The sequence below is a fragment of the Protopterus annectens genome, chromosome 14.part0 (assembly GCF_019279795.1).
Source record: "Protopterus annectens isolate FY-2018-M chromosome 14.part0, PAN1.0, whole genome shotgun sequence".
NCBI lineage: Eukaryota > Metazoa > Chordata > Ceratodontiformes > Protopteridae > Protopterus > Protopterus annectens.
Window position 1 is genome coordinate 293,471,437 of NC_056748.1, and position 20,572 is coordinate 293,492,008.

The following is a 20,572-nucleotide window of genomic DNA, read 5'->3' on the forward strand; positions in this document are numbered from 1 at the left end:
TGAATGCATTGTATTCAGCTGCAGGCATTATATTCAGCAATATCAGTGAGTCCAACCTAACAGAAGGCCTGTTTCTAAATGTAAAAAGAGCCTTTGCATGACAATCCTCTTCAATAGTTTTTTCAGTCTTCCTCTTGCTCAGTTAGAATCAAACAGTCCCATTTACCCAGTTACCAAACAGTTAGTAATATTAATTACTAATTAACTAATTATTAATTAATAATGTGTTATTAAACTATTCTAAGGGTATATCTTATTCATACCAGTCTGTAATATGGTGGGTCTAATTTGAATGATTGAAATTACAAAACTTCGAATCTCATATGATCAATGTTTTGAAACTTCGAACATTCAAAGAAAAAAATACAAAAACAAAAACAAATTAAGATGCATTTATGCAGTGGGGCAAGCCCCCCCCTGCACCCCCACCCCCCGCTATTAAAATATACCAACTCTGAGATATTCCTTTTCCATGCTGTATGAAGATCTCCATTTAAGTGTTGAAAATTTTAAAACTTCGAACATATAGTTTCGGCCATATGAAATTCGGTCTTCTGAAACTTCGATCACTTAAATGGAACCCAATATTATATAGTATCAGTACATGTTAATCATGCATACATATATAATTCTGAAATCTATACCACTGCACTTGTCTTGTTTAGTTCAAGTTCATTTCTTCAACATTTTTAATCCTTGTTCCCCTTGTAAATGGCAGCTGTCTTGTAGAACTATATCAATTATATGTAATAAATAAAATATCCAGTGCTCATCTATATTAAGTTGTTGTTTTATAGCAAATAAAAAAACTATCACTTACTTATAACATGCTACAAATTTCTTTGTCTGAAATAATAGATTAAAAGAAATGATCTGTGATTAAATATGGTCATAACTGATCAGTGCTCTATCTCAATAAACAAATTCAAATAAATAACTAAAATAAATAAACTGCAAAATTATTTAGCAATAATCCATGACTGGGTATGGATAATTCAAGATCTGCCCATGGTTTGAATGGTTTGATCATGAGAGCAAGGCTCAATTTATGAAACAAATTCAGCCACAGGTAAATCCTGTGTTGCCAATATACAGGAATAGATTATTGCTATTATGCAATGACATTATTTAAGGGTGAAAACTAAACTTTTCTAAATAATATCATTATATAAAATGTAATTTAGTGCCTTTCCAGGACATGCACTGTACATGCTCTAAGCCTGTAAGCACCTGCACAGTATATTGAAGTTTCTGCCTGTTTTTATTTATTTATTTTTTAACATAATGATGAAACCACTACTGGTGCCTTTCTCTATGGAGTCTGTATTTTGTTCTTATACATCTGCTACAAAGTCCAGGTAGGTACTTCTGTGCAGCATCTTAGTGTCCATGGAGCTATTTATAAGAATGCTCACAACACAGAGCTGTGAACAGTAGTTTTTTTTTCTTTTAAATTCTGTTTTGTCCATGTTTCAGAGAGGAGTGTATTGCTAAGAGGTAGCATGTGAAGTATTTTTTTCTAAACAGAGTGGCCACTTAGCACAGAGAAAGTGTGTTTTAGGCAGACTTTCTGTTAGGATTACAATAGTTATAATGCTGATTGGGCTGTTGAATAAGGTTTCTCAGGGAAATAAGGAAAATAAACTGTTTTACTCTGTATCATAATGTATTTGTAAATTAATAAAGAGTGGTCTGAAGTGTGTGTGCATGGTGAGGGTTATAAGTGAGTTTGTTGGATGTTTTATAGTTTACTTGACAAACTATTATTTCACATAGCTGTTCTTTCTCTTGGAATAAACTCAATTTACATTTTGTTTTTATTTGCATGTTAGTTTGACTGTCCAATCAGTTTGGGCCCTTTTGAGTAGCTAAAAGCATGAATTGTATAATTAATGTTGTTATTCGGTTAGAACCAATAAAACAAGTTACATTCTCTTTAGCAGATAAATAATTTATATGGTTGAAAAGAGCAATCAATATATAAGCAGTGGTATACTACAAAACTGCCCAGAGCCCGCACCTCTAGTGGCCTATGGCCTGCCAAGAAAGAAACTTTTATTTTTTAAGTTTCATTATATTGAGCATATAAGCTAAGTTTTACTTCATGCCAAATAAAACAAGTGATTAATCACTTGTTCAAACCAACATCTGTCTTTCTTTTTGTTTCTAAAGAAAAGAAAACAGTAAACAACAAGCGCTGTGAATATTTACCTTTATTTAATCTTGATGCCTGTAATTTCCACATGCACAGCCAGGTTAGTGAAGTTCTTTAGCTAGGATGTATGTTATCTATTTATGTATGTATGTTTTGGAGTAAAAAAAAGTGCTTTATTTTATTTTAGAGAACATCTCACCAGATGTCTCTAGCTCCAGAAGTGTTGCAGCTTTCTATTGGCTGCCATCCAATGAATCATCATGATGGCAGTGAACATAAAGACTGCACATGTATTAAAAAGTGCATCTGACAAACTGCAAGCATTAGTGAAATGAAGGTAAGTATTTTTTAATGCTAGCGAACAACCAGATTTATTTTTTCAGTTGGGGTTATAGCTGTGCTGTGGATGAAAGCAACTTGCATTCTTCATTTGATTAGTTTGACTTCTATTATTAAGGGCAATTGTGCATTTCCATGAAATAAACTGGTATAATTTCTTTAACATTCTGGAAGGCAACCAAATTTTTTTTGGGGGTAGGAACTATGGTATGGATAAAATTTATTTGAATTTTTCATTTACTCAGTTTAAATCCTAACAGTAAGGACCAGCTTGTGTTTGTGTGAAATAAATTGGAATATTTATATTCTCACTATTTTTTGTGGGGATAGCTGTGATGTGCTCTAGATGGAAGCACTTTACCTTCTTTGTTGACTCAGTTTAAAATCTAGCATTAAATACTGGGCTATTGAGTATTTGTTTGAAATAAACTGGAATTATTTCTCTTTTTGTGGGGAAGCTACAGTACATGTGCTGTGGATGAAAGCAAATTGTCCTCTTTCATTTGTTCAGTTTAAAGTATGGCATTAGGGGGTACTGTGCATTTGTATGACATAAACTGGAATATCTCTGTCTCTGTTTCTTGTTCATATGCTAACAGAGGCAATCATGTGGGGGTTGCCATGTTATGGATGATGGCAAATTAACTTCTTCATTTGCTCAGTTTAAAGCCTGGTTTTGAGGTCTAGTGCAGGATTGTGTTAAATAAATTGGAATGTATATTATTTCTTTCTTATGGGAAGCTGACTGTGTTGTGAATGAAAGCAACATGCCTTCTGCATTTGCTCATTTTAAAGTCTGCTATTATGGTCAATAGTTCATTTGCATGAAATAAACTGGATATTTACATTCACTCTTTTAAATATGTTGGAATAGGCTACATCATGGGGAGGGTACCTATGCTGTGAATAAAAGCAACTTACACTCTTCATTTGCTTAGTTAAGACCTGGCACCAAAGGCTGAGATAATGAGCATTTGTGTGACATAAACTGGAATAATCATTTTGCTTTGTGGATTGCATGGGGAGTTGTTTTTATTTTGTCTTGTTGGCTTAGCTATGCTGTTGATAAAAGTAACTTGCCCTATTTATTGCTGAATTTAAAGTCTGGCATTAAAGTATCTGTGCTCATTTGTGTGAAATAAATCAGAATGTTCTCTTTTTGGGGGTGGTGGCTAGCATTTTTGTGGATGAAAGAAATTCACCTTCTTCGTCTACACTGTTTAAAGCCTGGCATTAAGGGCTGAGCTGGTATATATTTGTGTGAAATAAATTGGAATATTCTCTATTTTTGGGTGGTGGCTAAATATACTGTGCATGAAAGCAACTTGCCCACCTTTATTTGCTCAGTTCAAAATCTGGCATTAGGGGCTAATGTTCATTTGTGTTAACTAAAATATTATTTTCTCTTTTGTTAATATGCTGCAGGTATCCATACTGAGGACAGGGTAACTAGGCTGAGAAAGAAACTAACTTACCCTTTTCATTTGCTAATCATAACATTTATTAATGCCTTTTTGTGCATTTGTATAAAATAAATTAGAATATTCTCTCTGTCATTCTCTTTGTCTCTCCATCTCTCTCAGTATGCTGTCAGTCACCTGACTGAGGGGCTAGTTGTGCTGCGGATGAAAGAAGCTTACCCTCTTCATTTGTTGAGTTTAATGTCTTGCATTAAGTATTAATGTGTATTTGTGTGAAATAAACTGGAATATTTACTCTCTGGACAATCTTTGTCTGAAACAGCTTTGAAGCTGTCATTACTTTTGCAGAATGCCTTTGTTTTTCCTAACAATTTTGGTCTGCAACTTACATTTTTTCTGTTTGCCAAGTTTAATATCTAGCTTTACAGGACTTGTGTACATTTCAATGAACAAAGCTGGAATATTTACTCTCTGGATGCTGTTTCTGTGAAACCAAATTAAAACTGCACATATTTTAGGATGTCCCTGAATTTGTTTCATAATTTGTTCTGTGCCCCATATTTTTTCTGGCAAATGATTGAGAAGTAAAGTCACTAAATAAGGAGGGTCTGACTATGGATGTAAGAAACTCATCATCTTGTTTGCTCAGCTTTTATTCTGTTTTCATTTTAGGTATACAGGACTAGTGTACATCTGTATGGAATAATCTCTAGGTACTACTTATAGGTTCGTAGGTGTATATCAAGCGAATGTCCAATAGGACATTTAGAAGCCTAGCCATGCAACCCAAATGTATCCTTTGAGTTATTGCACCTCAGAGGTTATTTTAAGGGGTCATTTAGAACCATTAGAATAATAACACTTGGTCATCTGACTAACTGAATAAACTATTTGAAACTTCAACACGGTGTATTTATTCCTCCCACAAGGACGGTATCAGAGAGAGCGAGAGTCTCCTAGATCTACTAGCTAAAGTGATTTCATCTAGACTAATCTATAACTTTCCTTCTCCAGAAAATGGAAACATACCTATCCCTCAAACCTGTCTTATTTAAGTTGAAAGCAAAGTTTATAGCCTTAGATCTATTAGTTCAGATGTTATTCATTTTGTGGCTATGCAAAATATCCATCAGATCAGGATCCAAGGATAACTTGCATGAGAGGCATAATATGTCCCCTAAGCAGTCCATAGGAAAAAGAGCACAGAGACAGAGCTTTGAGATGATCTACACAGGTTGTTTTTGCCCTATATTCTTTTTGTGAGGAGCCTCTATGAACATTCCAGTTGTTGCATATGCCTGGTCAGGTGCATACTGAAAGGGGCATTATACTCAATGATGGATCTAATGAGGGCTAAGTACAGTGGGAAGATTACTTCTCTGGACCTAGATGCCATGATCTTACTTAAAAGTTGAGTGACATAAAATTATATTCTTACTACCTTAGACACACGTTGGCCGAAAGCCAGGTTACTATCTGCATGAGTCCCCAAATCCCTGACTACTGTGTCTATTTTAGGGGTGTTTTATTAGTGAGATAGTTTCCCTGGGTGGCTGCCTTCCTAAAAAGTATTATGCATTTCTTGGCAATGGGCTTTAAGCCATGCCTTTGACACCATTCATTTGCCTGTGCTATGATTGCTCCTAGCTTGAAATCTTCTGAAAGTTGGTAAGTGATAGACCCTTGACACTGGACATGACTTCCAAGAAATAGATGCCTAGGAGGAGCCAGCCCAGCACAGAGCCCAAAGGAACTCCATTGTTAACTGAGCTTTTTGTGGAGGTGGTGTCTCCAGTCCTAACTTCCTGGGTCTTGTCTTTCAGCTGGCTGGCTATCCAGTGAGACACATAGGGGTTTATACCTAATTCCATGAGTTTGTTTACAATGCCCAAGTGCTGTATTGTATCAAATTTCTTAGCTAGGTCGAGGTAGACAATATGCATCATTTTAGCCACATCTATTGTCTTGGTTATCATCTCAAAGAAGTATACTTGTTCAGTACACATGGCCTGCCATTGACAAAAAGCAAACTGGGTTGGGTCCAGTGTTTGAAGGTTTCCTGTGCCACTGTTAATTATTTCAATGATAATTCTTTCTATGGCTTTGCATATGAGACTAGTTAAACTAATGGTTCTGCAGTTCCTGGGATCCATTGATGGTCTGCTTTTGGTCAGAGTGATAACTGTTGCAGTCCTCCATTCATGTGGCACAAAGCCTGTGTGGAGGTTATTATTAAACAGTGATTCCAGTGGCTCTGATATGTCATATTTCAGGCTATTTAGGAGGCATCCTGGGATATTATGAAGGCACACTGAAGCTGCATTCTTGGCCTTAGAGAGAACATCAAAGACCTGCTCCCTACTGATAGCTGGTGGTGTTATGTTAACTGGTATTTTCTGGAGGAGTGGCTGAGGTGAGAGGGGGATGGGGAGATGGGAGCTGAATTTTTCAGCCAGAAGATTTGCTGTATCTCCTGGTTCAATAATGAGCATGGTTCCATTAGCCAACAGTTCAGCACATTATTGTGTACAGAGAGTTTGAACATAGCTACAGACCTTATGGATCTCCAGGCATAGGACACTAGCTTTATCTGAAAATTTACCTTGTTGGACTTAATCATCAAACTGAATAGACAACAAGGAGGACTAAGTCTTTTATCTTTTTTTGGTGTTAAACTTCCTAATTTTAGTTATGATTTTTTTTCTTTTCTTTTATAGCCTGTTTAATTTTGGATTCCACCAGGGTGTTTTTTTTTTAAGTTAGTTTGGGCTTACTTCTGGTAGGCACAGTAGCCTCTGTGCAGTCATTGACATGGTTGTACAGAGCTTCTGCGAATAATTGTGAATAGACTGCTGTGCTGTCTGATACTGGAAGGGCTTGAAATTTTGATAGGCTATCACATAATAAAGATAGTTTGACTTGGAATAGTTGCTGTTAAAAGGGGTTTGCTGGGGTTACAGAATTGATTATTTCAAAGGAGACTGATTTTGTGTGTTGAGGGGACAGTGTTCTCCCATATCTGTGAGTAACAGGTCAAATACATTTGTACCTCTAGTAGGCTTATGCATTAATTGATCCAGGATGTTTGTGTTTACAAAGCCTATGAATCTCTGTGTCTGTAAATATGATGTCATATAGGATTCCTAGTTTGTAGAGGGATAATAAACGTCACTCATGAGTATGGTATTTGGTTGAATGGTAAATGTCTCTGATAAGATTATGTATGAGCTATGGGTGTCATAGGATATAGAGGGTAACTTATAACTTGCTAGGATATGGCGTGGGGCTGTATCTATGATAATTGGGACATGGAGGATCTCCAGTACATCATCCTGTTTAATCAACCTAGAGGTATGCTTGTTACTGATGTAGAATAAGACACCTCCATCTTTTGCCCTCTGAGAAGTTGCTGTTCTAAATATGTGGAAGGCACTGAAGACATGCACTGCTCTGATACTCTCAGCAGCATTAAACCATGTCTCATTAAAATTTCAGATTTCTGCATTTTCCAAGGTGAGGAGAGATTGGCATGAGTGGAGCTTCTAGTTTAGACTCATGGCATTGAGCAGTAACATCTTTATATTTCCATGGGCAGATTTTGCTATGTTTGAATGAGCTGTCAGTTTGGCATTGCCTAAAGAAGGCTCTGTGAAGAGGACAATGTTTTATTCCATTTTAAAAGCCTAGAGGGGACAGGTGCAGACCATCATTGACAAAGAAATTTGGTTTGTTGACCTGACAAATATTATATCCCCTAGAATGATGCCAGAAACCTCAGTCAATTAATAAAGTCGATCATCTTGTGTTCATACTGTGGCATCAACTTTGGTGAAGGTAGAATGCTTCTTAATGCTCTTCACGTATCGGCCTGTGACACATAGTCAGAGAGCTCCATAATGTCCCTTTTCATATACTCTAGGGATGTACATCTCAGGTTATTTACACCTACATGGACTATGACTGAATCATACTGGTACCCATAGTAAATTGACTTGAGTGCATGCATAACTTGGTGGATATTGGCCTTTGATAGGCAACGGACTGCTATTTTCTTCTTGTTCATCCTGCCGAGTGAGGTATTAGTATGTCATGCAATGGAGTGCCCTATGACTACTGGACTCATATGTGAAACCAAGTTAAAACTGTCACTGATTTTGCAGAATGAACCTGACTTTGCCTCATTTTGATATGATTCACATACAGTTATGGTCTTCTGACTAAATGTCATTGATTATAGTCACTAAATAATGAAACGCATTTGAGTTTCAGACTTTATGTTCTTCAGAAAAAAATCAATACTAATGCAAAAACTTTTATTATAACAATTTTAACTTAACAGTCATATTTAAACTCTGATGCCTTGCCTTTGCCCTTCATTATTTCGGGCTTTGTGATGATTCTTGTTCAAAGAGGTAGAAAGGCATTTTCTACCATAATCAGATGAGTTGTACGTGGCAATGTGGCTATAACTGCTGGGTGGGTTGGGGGAGGTTTGTGTATAAAACAAACTTACTATCTTGTTGTTTTATCAGGTTAAACAGTCTAGCATTGTAGGACTGGTGTGCAGTCACGTGATGTAAGTTGGAATACCTGAACTACTGTGTGCTTGTGTGAAGCAAACATGGAAGAAATTACTGACAGAAAAGAAAACACAAGTTGTAAAGATTAACACTTAAGACTGGGTGGAGACAACATGCATGAAATGCAGTGGCAGCAGAAGAAGTATAAGTTAAAGTTAAAGACACTTACACTTTTGAGAATATCAATCTCATATTTCCTATATGTATAAGAAGCTAGACTCCACTACATAAGTGAAAGAATGAGTGTATTAAAGTGTTAAAATTTAAACCAATCCAACCAAAAATGGAAAACATAGATCAATGAACCAGCTCACTAGGATGCATATTTCCAGATTCAGCCCAGATACGTTGTTTTTTTCTCCTTTTTTTGTCTTGATACTTTTCCCCCCTGTTTTCTTGCAACCATCAGCTTTTTTCTTTATCCCAATGAATTTTGTCATCTGGCAAACTGTAATCTAGTGTCAGGGATCTCTGCGGATCCCAAAACTGGCTTGAATTCATGGAATTCCCACAATCAAGACTTGTTTTACTTGAGTGCTTACACATGTGCCCAGGACCTACTAGTGAACCTGCGGCTGTATGGCCTTATTCCTAGATCTGGAGTTGCCCAAACATAAAGCTTTGGTCATCTCTCGGTCTTGCAGAAGAGCATGCTACCATGGATGACCTGAAATAGGCAAACAATAGGCTAGCTGCTCTTGCATGCCATTTTATGCTTAGCCATTTTCCCTTTTTGTGGTCTGAATAACCTATCCCATTTGGTTATAGATTGACCTTGCCCATCATATAATCGATTATTATATATTACTTCTAATGACAATAACTGGGATCATACAATATATAATTTGAAAGGACCCATGCATTGGATGAAACTTTTAGGAGCTGCCTCTGTCCATTAGTAGTACAGGGAGAAGTCCTGGGGTAAATTTTCTATTTCCCATCCACTGATCTAAGTTGTGATGGAAATGAATAGGGATGAACTCTGTTTCATGTGGATGGTTAGTCTGTTCCACAACAGTGATATTTAGTGCAAGATATATCTGTTCTTCAAAACCATTCTGTTGATCTGATGATTAGATCCCTAGACTGAATATTTCTGATGCCATTTGACTTGCTGATGTGCAGTAAATCTGCTAGTAATGGGCTGGAAGATGCCTTGTATGCTAGACACAGGTCACCTCTAGTAGTCTGTAGGATACCATGAATAGTGACTGAGCTCTAAGTCAGTTAAGTTACAACTTGTTGTTTAGGCCTTGTATCCTTTTAGTAAGGTATTTCTGTGGGCATTTCAGTTGTTGCATGTGTTTGGACAGATACATGTCAGGGGAGCATTATATTCAATGAGTGGCTTAATGAGGGCTGAGTAAACAAGTACAATGACATCCCTAGATCTATACACAATCTCTTTGTTTATAAGCTGTGCAATATAGAAGGACATTCTTACAACAATCAAACATATTGTATCATATTACTGATACATAAATGCCACAAAAGCCAGCTCTGAGTAATGTAGAAGTGGAATCTATACAGCAGTACATGTTCATTATTTATTTAGTCACAATGATTTATATGTATGTACATTTTATTATGTTTTCTACCTATGGGAGTCTTAAACTAATTTTTTTCTAAGGAAGTTCAGCTTTTACATCAGTCCTTAAATGGACACCCTGCACAAGGATATACAATTCTGTTTCACTTCTACTAAATTATTTGAAACAGAAATTTTGTTGTATTAAGGTCTGATTCATGAACATATTACTTTTTGCATAATGGTTTTGCACAGTGAATAAGTCATTAAACTGACTGCCTGATTTAGAGTTTATGTGTTTTCTATGCTGCAGTCTTATAAATTATCCCTGTGCTATTTAGCCAGATGAAAAAGCTCATTAGAAGAATGGTATATAGACGGCTTCTCTGCTATTAGTGTATCTGATTATTAATTAGATGACACACATATAGTGCAGGGTCTGAGGCAAACAAAAGTGTGCATGCAGTGTGTGTCAATCAAACCTAGAAGATGATATATATATATATATATATATGCATTACATATACATATATGCATTACATGCTTTGAGTTCATTTCCAAAATGAACTCAAAGCATGTAATTGGGCAGTCCTAAAACATCACCACTTGAAGAAGCTGTATTATATTTCAACACCAAATTCCTAGCCATCCTTGATACCCATGCACCTGCACGTTCTAAAAGAACTAAAGCAAAAGTTGCTCCATGGCTTTCAAAAGAAACCAGTCAAATGATCTTACTTAAGCTTGGACCACTTGGCATATCACAAAATCCTCCTTAGATCAACTTAGATTTAGAGAACTAAGGAACAAAACTAAAAAATCTACCACCCTTGATAAAAAAAAAAAAAACAAATACTGCCATTTACAACTGAAGCATCAAAACAAGCCACAAAAGTTTGGGGCAGGCATAAATAAACTTATTCACCCAGGGCAATGCACAACTCCTACCCCATCGGCTACCATCCAAAAACCTTTGGAAGACATTACCAATTTCTTTAATAGTTTCTTCACAGAAACTATTCAGTCACTAGCTAACCAACTATCTCCCAGTTGCCGAAGTCCTAATTCCCCTGCACCTAGTTCTCAACCCACCTTTAACTTTCAACCAGTTTCCACATCACTTATTCGTGCCCTAATCAAGAAACTGAAACCTACCACGCTTGCAGCAGATCTCCTCCCAGCTGAGTGTCTACAAAAAGCTGTGGATGCCATAGCATAGCTGATCTCTATCCTGAGCAACAGAGCTATATCAGAAGCCACTAGCCCCTCCATCTGGAAGACATCCCATGGTATTCCACTCCACAGAAGGGGCAGTTCCACTGAACTGTCAAATTACAGACCTATAGCTATTTTGTCACCCCTGGCTAAAAATATGGAGAAGTGCATCCATAAACAACTCCTGAGCCATCTCATTCAATACAATCTCCTGGCGAACTCACTGCATGGTTTCAGACTGTTCCACAGTACAACCACGGCCCTCCTCTCATTCTCCAATGTTATTAATCAAAACTGAAACAATAATAAGCTTTCTTCTGCCCTCTTTCTTGATCTCTCCAAAGCCTTTGACATGGTCAACCACCAACTACTCATACATACACTTAAAACTATTCCCCTAGATGTTTAGGCTGTCCAATGATTCAAATCTTATCTGAGGGGTAGACAACAGGCTGTACTATGGCAGAACAAACTATCTTCCCTTCTACCTATCACCCTTGGGGTCCCTCAGGGCTCTATATTAGGACCCCTATTATTTTCCATCTTTATTAAGGACCTATACACAGTCATCCCAACAGCCACCTGCATTCAACATGCAGATGACTCCACTTTAATTTGCTCTGCCACCTCCCCTTTAAGTCTGCAGACTGTATCCCAAAATGTTTTTTAATACTGTCAAAAATTGGCTCTGTAATCGATGTCTCCTATTAAATCCTAACAAAATTAATCTACTGCTTTTCTCTCCCACTCATAAAGCCTCTGCTCCAACCTTTGCTATAAAATCTAACAATGGCACTGACATTGTCCCAGATCCCTGTATCAAACTCTTAGGTGTAACAGTTGATAATAACCTCAAGTTTGATATGCACATTAATCAAACTATTAAAAAAGTTAATAAAAAACTTGGTTCACTATATAATATCAAACATTTCCTTACTCTACTAGCTAGGACGGTAATTGCCCATACACATCTACTTTCCACCTTCCTTTATGCATCCCCTCTCTTCTTGAACTTGAGTAAGTCTGACCTTAATAAACTCTCTAGCTGCTTTAATCATATTGCTAGATTTGCCACTGGAGCAGCATACAGAACACACCACTGTCTGAACCTAAAGAATCTAGGGTGGCTAGAATTGCCTATCCAACTTCATTACAATCAGCTAATAGTAGCAGATAAAATTCTCTACCAAGCTGAAAACACACCCATTATCACCCCTTATAGCAACCTCAAAACACTTTGCTTATCCAACAAATTACTAGTCCAAACCCTCAAAAGCAACAACTCATCTGGAGACTCAATATATGTAAAATATGGAACTCACTTCCTGCTGAGTTTGCTTCAAAACCCGTTCTAACTCAATTAAAAAAAATCTAAAACAGTACTTTAAAAGGCAATGGCTATGTCCTTGCTCTAATCCTGACAATATAAACATGTGCTAAAGAGGTCTTTTGGCCACCCCGACATTGCTTCCTAATTGTTACTCTATAACAAATCAGATTTATATATGACAGAATGAATTACTTTTATCCTATGTATTGCATCTGTAACAGTGCTTTAACTTGATTAATGTTACAGTTTTTCTGTATGTATATATGGAGCTTTTCTGCCAAGGCCTCCTCTGAAAATGGACAAGTATCCAGTTGGACTATCCCGATCAAAAAAATGTAAAATAAATAAATATATATATATATGGATAGATATGCATGTGTGTGTGTGTGTGTGTGTGTGTGTGTGTGTGTGTGTGTGTGTAGAGAGAGGGAGATATACTAAGCCCATTATTACAGTGTCACAGAGTAAATATTGAACTTTTAATATTTAATTATCTTCCACATGGTTTTCTGTCTGGCCATCTATATTTTATAGCCACTTCCTGTCCATGCCAGTTCTTAACTGATTACACGAATCATAGCAGTATGTACTGTGTCAGTCTGAAAACAATGTGACTGTACACTGACAGCATGCTGATGACAGAACTATATGCCACAGTTTCATTTTCTTCAATACTCTTTTTACAATGTTCTCCCAAAATGGAGCAGTAATTTGCATCAATATGTAATGCATTTGTGTACAAAGAAAATCATGACTGCCTGAGAAAAACAAGATGAAAGCATTTAACTTTCTAATGGGCATGCTCCTGTGCTTACACAATTGTTCAGCAATCAGCACTCATGCATCATTCATTAATACTGTTTTAGCAAATTTGTTGATATTTTAACCAAATGTAGGTACTGTGGCATTCCACTCAATTGCCTGCTGATCTAACTGGTTATGTTTCAGCATCCTGTATTGAGATATTCCTGTGTACAGGATTAGTTTCATTACCTTTTTTTCTCAGTAAGTGCTAGGCATACCTCTCAATCTCTTACAAAGCAAGAGTTAAGCTTACTTAATAACGTCATCCTACTTCAACTTCAACCCATCCTTGCCTTGCCTGAGAATATGCACATGCAGTAAGCATGGTGTATCTTGATCTAGCCAAGGTCTTAAAGACCATTTCCCCATGCTAGCATCATGCAGAATCTAAATGCTCTAAACATCTACCCATATGTGGTATGACAGATAGCAAAGTGGCCAAAAGACAGAACTCACACAGTACAAGCTGAAAGAAGGTATGAAAGTGACCAGCAGTTTTACTCAGGCTCAGTGCTGGGGCCTCTTCTTTTGGCATTTACTTTTCAGATCTCCAAGCAGAAAGCCAATACGTCTGGCTAACAAAATATGCATATTACTGCAAACTGAGGGTTTTAATTAAGTCACTCTCTTACATCCATACACTCCAGAATGAAGCATCCCTAGTAAACACTTGATGTACCAAAAATGGGTTGAGTTCTGTCATTACTTTTGATAGATAACCCCCACCTGTCATGATGCTGTATATACAAAGCCCCACTACTAAATAAAAATATAGTCATGGATCTAAGAATTTGGGTCGATAACTCCCTCTCTTTTGACTATCATGAAGAAAGAAACTGTTGCAAAAAAGAGTAAAATCCCATGATTGGAGGAACTCCGTGGTCAGCCTCAGTAAGAAGCTGAGATCCCTCATAAAATCCTCCAAAGCTAGTTACAAAAACAAAATCACCACTGATTCTAAAGACAACCACAAAGCATTCTATAGCTATGTCAAGAATCTCAATATCAACACTCAGATCTGCTCTGAGTTACAGCACAATGGCACTAAATATACAGAACTAAATGATATTGCCAACATCCTGGCAGATAGGTTCAGTGCTAACTTTACCCATCTCTCATCCCCTAAAGGGCCCATCTCTATACTGGAAGAATGCAAAGTTCCTGTAATCACAGCTGCACAGGTAAAAAACACACTCTCCAAAGCCAAGAACACAGTATCTATGGGACCTGCCTACATCCCAGGCTGCATTCTACATGAACTACAGAACAAACTGGCACCACACCTAAGTACCATGTTCAATCATAGCCTCACCTCAGGCTTTGTGCCCACTGAATGGTGCACAGCAACAGTTATCCAACTCCCCAAAGGGGGAGCCACCACGGACCCCAGGAACTACCACCACATTAGCCTGACGAGCCTGATCTGCAAGGCTATGGAACGTATCATCATGGAACTTATAAACAATGACAGTGGTAATCTCCAAACTCTGGACCCTACCCAGTTCGGGTTTGTAAAAGGCAGATCCTGTCTCCTAAACCTGATAGACTTCTTTGTGGCAGTCACCAAAGCCGTAGATGAGGGTAAGGTGGTTCACACAGCCTATCTAGATCTCGCCGAGGCTTTCAACACCAACCCCCACTCTGGAATTATAGATAAACTCACTAAACTAGGTATAAATTCCTATGTCACAAGATGGGTTGCCAACTGGCTCACTGACAGAACCCTTACTGTGAAAGTAGCAGACTGTAAATCCAACTTCAGACCAGTAACATGTAGAGTACCACAGGGTTCAATCCTAGGTCCTCTCCTGTTTGGTATCTACTTCTCTGAAGTATAGGCTAACACAGAAGGTCTATGGCTAACAAAGTTTGCAGATGACTGCAAACTAGGAGCCATAATCAAAACTCCTAATGATGTGGACATCCTACAAAAGGGCCTCACTGCGACAGATGCCTGGTGTCAAAGCCATGGTCTCAAGCTCAGTGCCAAAAAGTGCATTGTCATCTCTTTTGTTAAAAACTCTGTACCCATGAACTACCACAGAGGCGGTAGTCTACTTAACACCAAAAGTGTGATAAGAGACCTTGAGACACAGGTGGACAGTAGTCTCTCTTTTGATAATCACATCACCACAGTAGTCAGGAAATCCTTCTATGTGGCACACCTCATCACAAAAGGTTTCTCATCCAGGAAAAAAAAGAGGTCATTGTTCCCCTCTACTCATCACTCATTAGACACATTATAGAGTACAACACTCCTTTTTGTATGTACCTGACAAGACATCTACAACTGGAAAGGCCACAGAAATACCTCACAAAGAGGATTACCGGCCTCAAACAGATGCCCTATGCAGACTGTCTCAAAAAAATCCAGCTTTACTCTGTTGCATATCGCCTACTCAGAGGCGATCTCTACCTAATATACAAAGCTATGTCAAACCCAGAGCTATTGGACATGCTCCAATAAAGAAATCCCAATCCCTCCGAGCTACACGCTCTAGGAACCTAAACCTTATTACCACAATAAACAGAACATGCTGGAGGGATAGATTCCTGTCCCAGAGACTTACCATACTCTGGAACAAACTACTTATCTATATGAAACAAAGTTCCTCATTAGCTCTCTTCAAGAAAAATCTTGATGATTGGATGGGAGATAGGAAATTCACCCCTGGGATCACTTCTGTGGCTCTGCTTGGCAGGGGCACAGGAAAATAATTTTCTTGGGTGGCAAAAGCCAGGGTACCATTTGGCTAGGCTTATATAGGCCCTAGGGCCACTAGCCTAGTACCTACCTATGAACCTATGTGAAAAAACTTGCCAGGAAATCCTTTTATTTAGTACAGCTTATTCCCAAAGGGATATCATCAAGGTCTAAAAAGGTAATCACTCCCTTATATTCAGCATTGATCATGATAATTATCAAGTATAATGCCCTTTTTCAGGTGTATGTCACTGTAAACATATCAAACAATTAGAAAGGCCCTTTACATTCCTAATTGAATTGATTACAGGTCTAAAGTCCCCAACATACCAAAATGACACTATAAACCCTATCTTTTTAATTACTTACAGACTTTTGAGGAGAGATCTTTGGCTCATTACTGAACCATTAGAGACCCTATTGACCTGAATCACCTATAGCCCTATAAGTCCAATAACCCTGCCAATATTAGACCTTGATTTTCAACAGCAGGTACAAAATGGTAAAGGAATAGGATTATAATCCAGGATCTCCCAAACCTCTGGAATAAACTTCCTCTGTAAGTTAAGCAGTGCAACTCACTGCCTTTCTTTAAACTTAACTAGGATGACTGGATGGGTAATCACTAATTTAGTCCATGCTTGATTGGTATGGCCCTCCAGTAGAAAGGAGGTATGGCACAACAAAGGGCGTTGACAATGAAAAGATGGTGAAAACACTTAGTGGTCTTGAAATATCTATGGAATTTTAAAAATCCACGAGAACTGAGGTTGCAGCTGCTGTTATGTTATTTTTATTCCCCTCCACAAGACTTCCAAACCACCCTTAAGTACCTTTAAACCCACATTCATCTTGCCTGCACCTTTCAAATGCACTTTAAAAATATTTATACTAACCTCAGATGACTGTATGACAGACATTCAAAGTGTCAAAACTTTAAATGCCTTTATAGCACTAAAACATTTCATATCACAACGATTCAGATATAATTTAAATGAAATCACAAAGATTCAAACAAAACATTTTTGGAGGGGTCAAATTCCCCTATATCTCTACCCCTCTTGCTAATTATATATAGCAAATGAGATTTCACTATAATGGGGAAAAGGCAACTTCTTTGATCCGAACTATGCCGATCTTGCACTGAAAAAAAAAACAGGATGTGTGATCAGCTGATTTGTAGTTATTTAAAAGCTTTTTAACCTTATCTGCAAAGTTTCCACTAAAAGAATTTGATGGATTGAAAGCACCCCTCTCAGATATGTAAGCCCCTAAAACTAATACAAAACGTGCACATATTTTCATTATTTCTTCTTGTATAAGAACAAGCCAACCATACTGCAAAAGTTTTCTAGATCCTCAGTATTAAACCTAAAATGACACACAGTTTAATTATTCTGTGCCTGACTGTCTGCATACTTTTTGACAACCTTCTTAAACACATTCAGTGACACCTTGACCAAAAGGTCCAAACCGTTTTATAATCCTTTTAAATGTCAGTGTATAAACTAATCATTAGGAGCCCTTTTCTTTACTTTTAAAACTCAGAAATCCAAAAATTGATCCAAACACATGTAACCTGGTTGATCTTCATTTGTTTTATTCTGCATCAGCTGGGGATGGGAGGGTGACCTAAAGGGGATGGGAGGGTGTTTGCCTTACAAACACAAGGTGCAGGGTTTGAGTCTCACAAGGGATAATTGGCTAGGCTTAAAATGGCTCACAAGGGCAGTTAGCTTAGTACTAACCTATGAACCTATGAGCTTTCCTAACTTCTGTGCTATGATTATCATTTAGCATTTGCAAACATGTTTTAATATGGATATCAGTCTGTAGGAGAAGGGGCAGTGTTTTTTCACATTCTTTATATATCACTGCTATTAAAGACTCCTTCCATGATTTTGAAGAATTCACACCCTTGAATATCTTATTAAACATTCTGTGCCAAACCTTTACTAGCCTGTCTCTTGCCAGTTCTTGTACCTCTGACTGGGCTGCCCAGCCAACCCGGGTGTGAATAGCTGCTTGGGTGGCAAACCCATCCAGGGGAACAGATGGTCACATGGCCACTCATATCAGTGACCTCTGGTAGAAACAGGAGATGCTGATTTCAGAGGGTGCATGGCTGAGCTGATGTGGAATTGAGCAAAAATGTTGTACACCCCAAATGTACACATACCCTTGGTCATATCATTGCAATGTAGTGGTTTTGGGGGAAGCAGATAGGTTCATAAGTAAGTACCCCCACAGTAAAAAGTGACAGTAAGACCCCTCCCCAAGACATCTTTAAGTTCCTGGCTTGAATCAGAATACTTTGGGAATTTAAGGGGGGCTGGCAGATCCAGCACTAGATGGGGGCACAGGAGCAGCAGGCCATAGGATGATGCACAACAGCAATAGAGAGCCCCCACAAAAAAGAAATGGCACCTCACTGAATCTGTTCTCATCCAAGTACCTGAATACTGAAACATGATGTATAACATGTTTAGGAAATGACTGAGAAATGGAAACATGATGTACATATAAATGACCTTTATAAGCAAAAACTCTTTCTCATGAAAATCTGATTATGGAGGTTAATAAGTAACGTATGAGCTCAGTGACAGCACTCAGGCATAGAAATGAAGATTTTCATTAATGTTTTTCTTTTCTTTTCAGGAGTGACTGGGTGAAATCATACTGTGTATTTGTGAGCAATGACAGTCACACATGGATAACGATCAAGAATGGAACAGAAGACATGGTGAGCAAAAGAAATAGAACTGTGAAAAGGGCTGCCTTCTTTGTCAAAATAATACAACTTTTTCCTGAATGTATAGTATGTAGGAACAGGGTTGACTGAGGTCTTTTCCCCCAAAATAAGAGACTAAAGATATCCTCCTGTAATAAAAGTAGCCTTTTCACATGTCATCGTCTGCAATGTTTTAGGAAGTTGAAATGGAAGCCTTGATCTCTAGATCTTTTGCAGACAACTGTCAAATCTCTGAATTACATAATTCCAAGTTGACATATACAATTCAGGTTCTAGTACATGCTGCAAAATGCAACTTTTATTGAAGAACAAAACTGTCAACATTTTATCCACATGTCCATTCAAGCTAATTTTAAATGTGCTCATTTTTTCTCCAGGGTTTTGCCTCGTACTGGCTGTACACATGACTGTATTCTTTCCATCCCTCCTACTTAGTATATCAAGTCCAGAGTCTTTACACCTCAACATGTGGAGAACAAAAAATCACTTGTTTGCTCAGATTTGTCTAATCTGCTGATTGCAGAGTTCAGTCAGATTGCGCTAGGCCTAATGTATTACCTCCTTAGGGTAAAACTAGCAGATGTATGAACAGCCAGAGTCAGCTGGTCTCTGTGAAGAAAAAAATCCATAATAGCCCCTACCCATGGAGCAAGTGTGGATTAAATACAATGTTGTTCACTTAATAATAAAGAACTTATGATTCCTGCCATATTACTTTTACATGATTTCTGAACTGCTTGTTCAGCCGTACATAAGCTTGTTCACCCGTGTATAGTTTCTGCATTTCCGAATTGCTTAAATGCAGAAATTATCATTCTGCTCACATGCTCCATTTGGCAGTATGATAATGCTGCAGCAGTTGTTTCTTTCTAATGCCTACTAATTTCTAAGTCTGCACCCTTGCCAACAGAGTCAATAATAATATATACCTCTGCTTTTATTTTATGCTACTTATATTTCAGGCAAAGATTACTGTCCGAGAATCCATATTTTTTTTATTAGATTATAGTGCATTAATGTACTCTTATCAACAGCCTTGAGCCATTTTACGGGCATAGGTGATTCTTTTCTTCTCTTTTTTATGTTCTCATCATTTTTCATAATGATTTCTATCCAGTATATATCATTTGTCTGTCTGCTTATACCACCATATAATACTGAGCACGTGTATTTTAATAAATGTCCAACTTACATTAAAGTTCTGGAATGTACACATACTTTTCTAGTAGAAACTGTCATTTTTCATCTGTTTTACAACACTCATGGGCAAGCACACACACACATATCACTATCTGAATGCATCGATAGACAGTGTGTGTGTGTGTGTGTGTGTGTGTGTGTGTGTGTGTGTGTGTGTGTGTGTGTGTGTGTGTGTGTGTGTGCATTTATTTATTTTGCATCATACACACACACACATGCCCACATACAAATATTCACATATGAATATATTTACTATGTATTTACTGGGTAAGTACACTGGTCCAAGGACCCTTTTCAGGCACGACCCAAACAATGTATCAAAGTGCAAGGCCAAGGTAAGACAAATAATAATTCAGAAATAATTTGAATACAGTAATGAACACTATCTATTAACTAATGCAGCTACATACAAGTAAGACTATGCACAGAAATTTGAGATGTTAGACATACACAGTTACAGTTAAATAAAGGTGATTTAAACTATATATAAGTAAAATTGCCACAGACAACATGTTAAATAATCGTTATGCACATTAAGTTATGG

At 37.6% G+C, this 20,572-nt stretch overlaps 1 protein-coding gene across 1 annotated transcript in view; it reads left to right on the forward strand.

The window, feature by feature from the left end:
• Positions 1-20,572, forward strand: part of CPXM2 (carboxypeptidase X, M14 family member 2) — a 1,728,300-nt gene that overhangs the window by 904,692 nt on the left and 803,036 nt on the right. Inside the window, exon 5 of the mRNA XM_044056018.1 lies at positions 18,735-18,819. Within this exon, the coding sequence (XP_043911953.1) occupies positions 18,735-18,819 (85 nt within the window). The remainder of the gene's footprint in view (positions 1-18,734; positions 18,820-20,572) is intronic.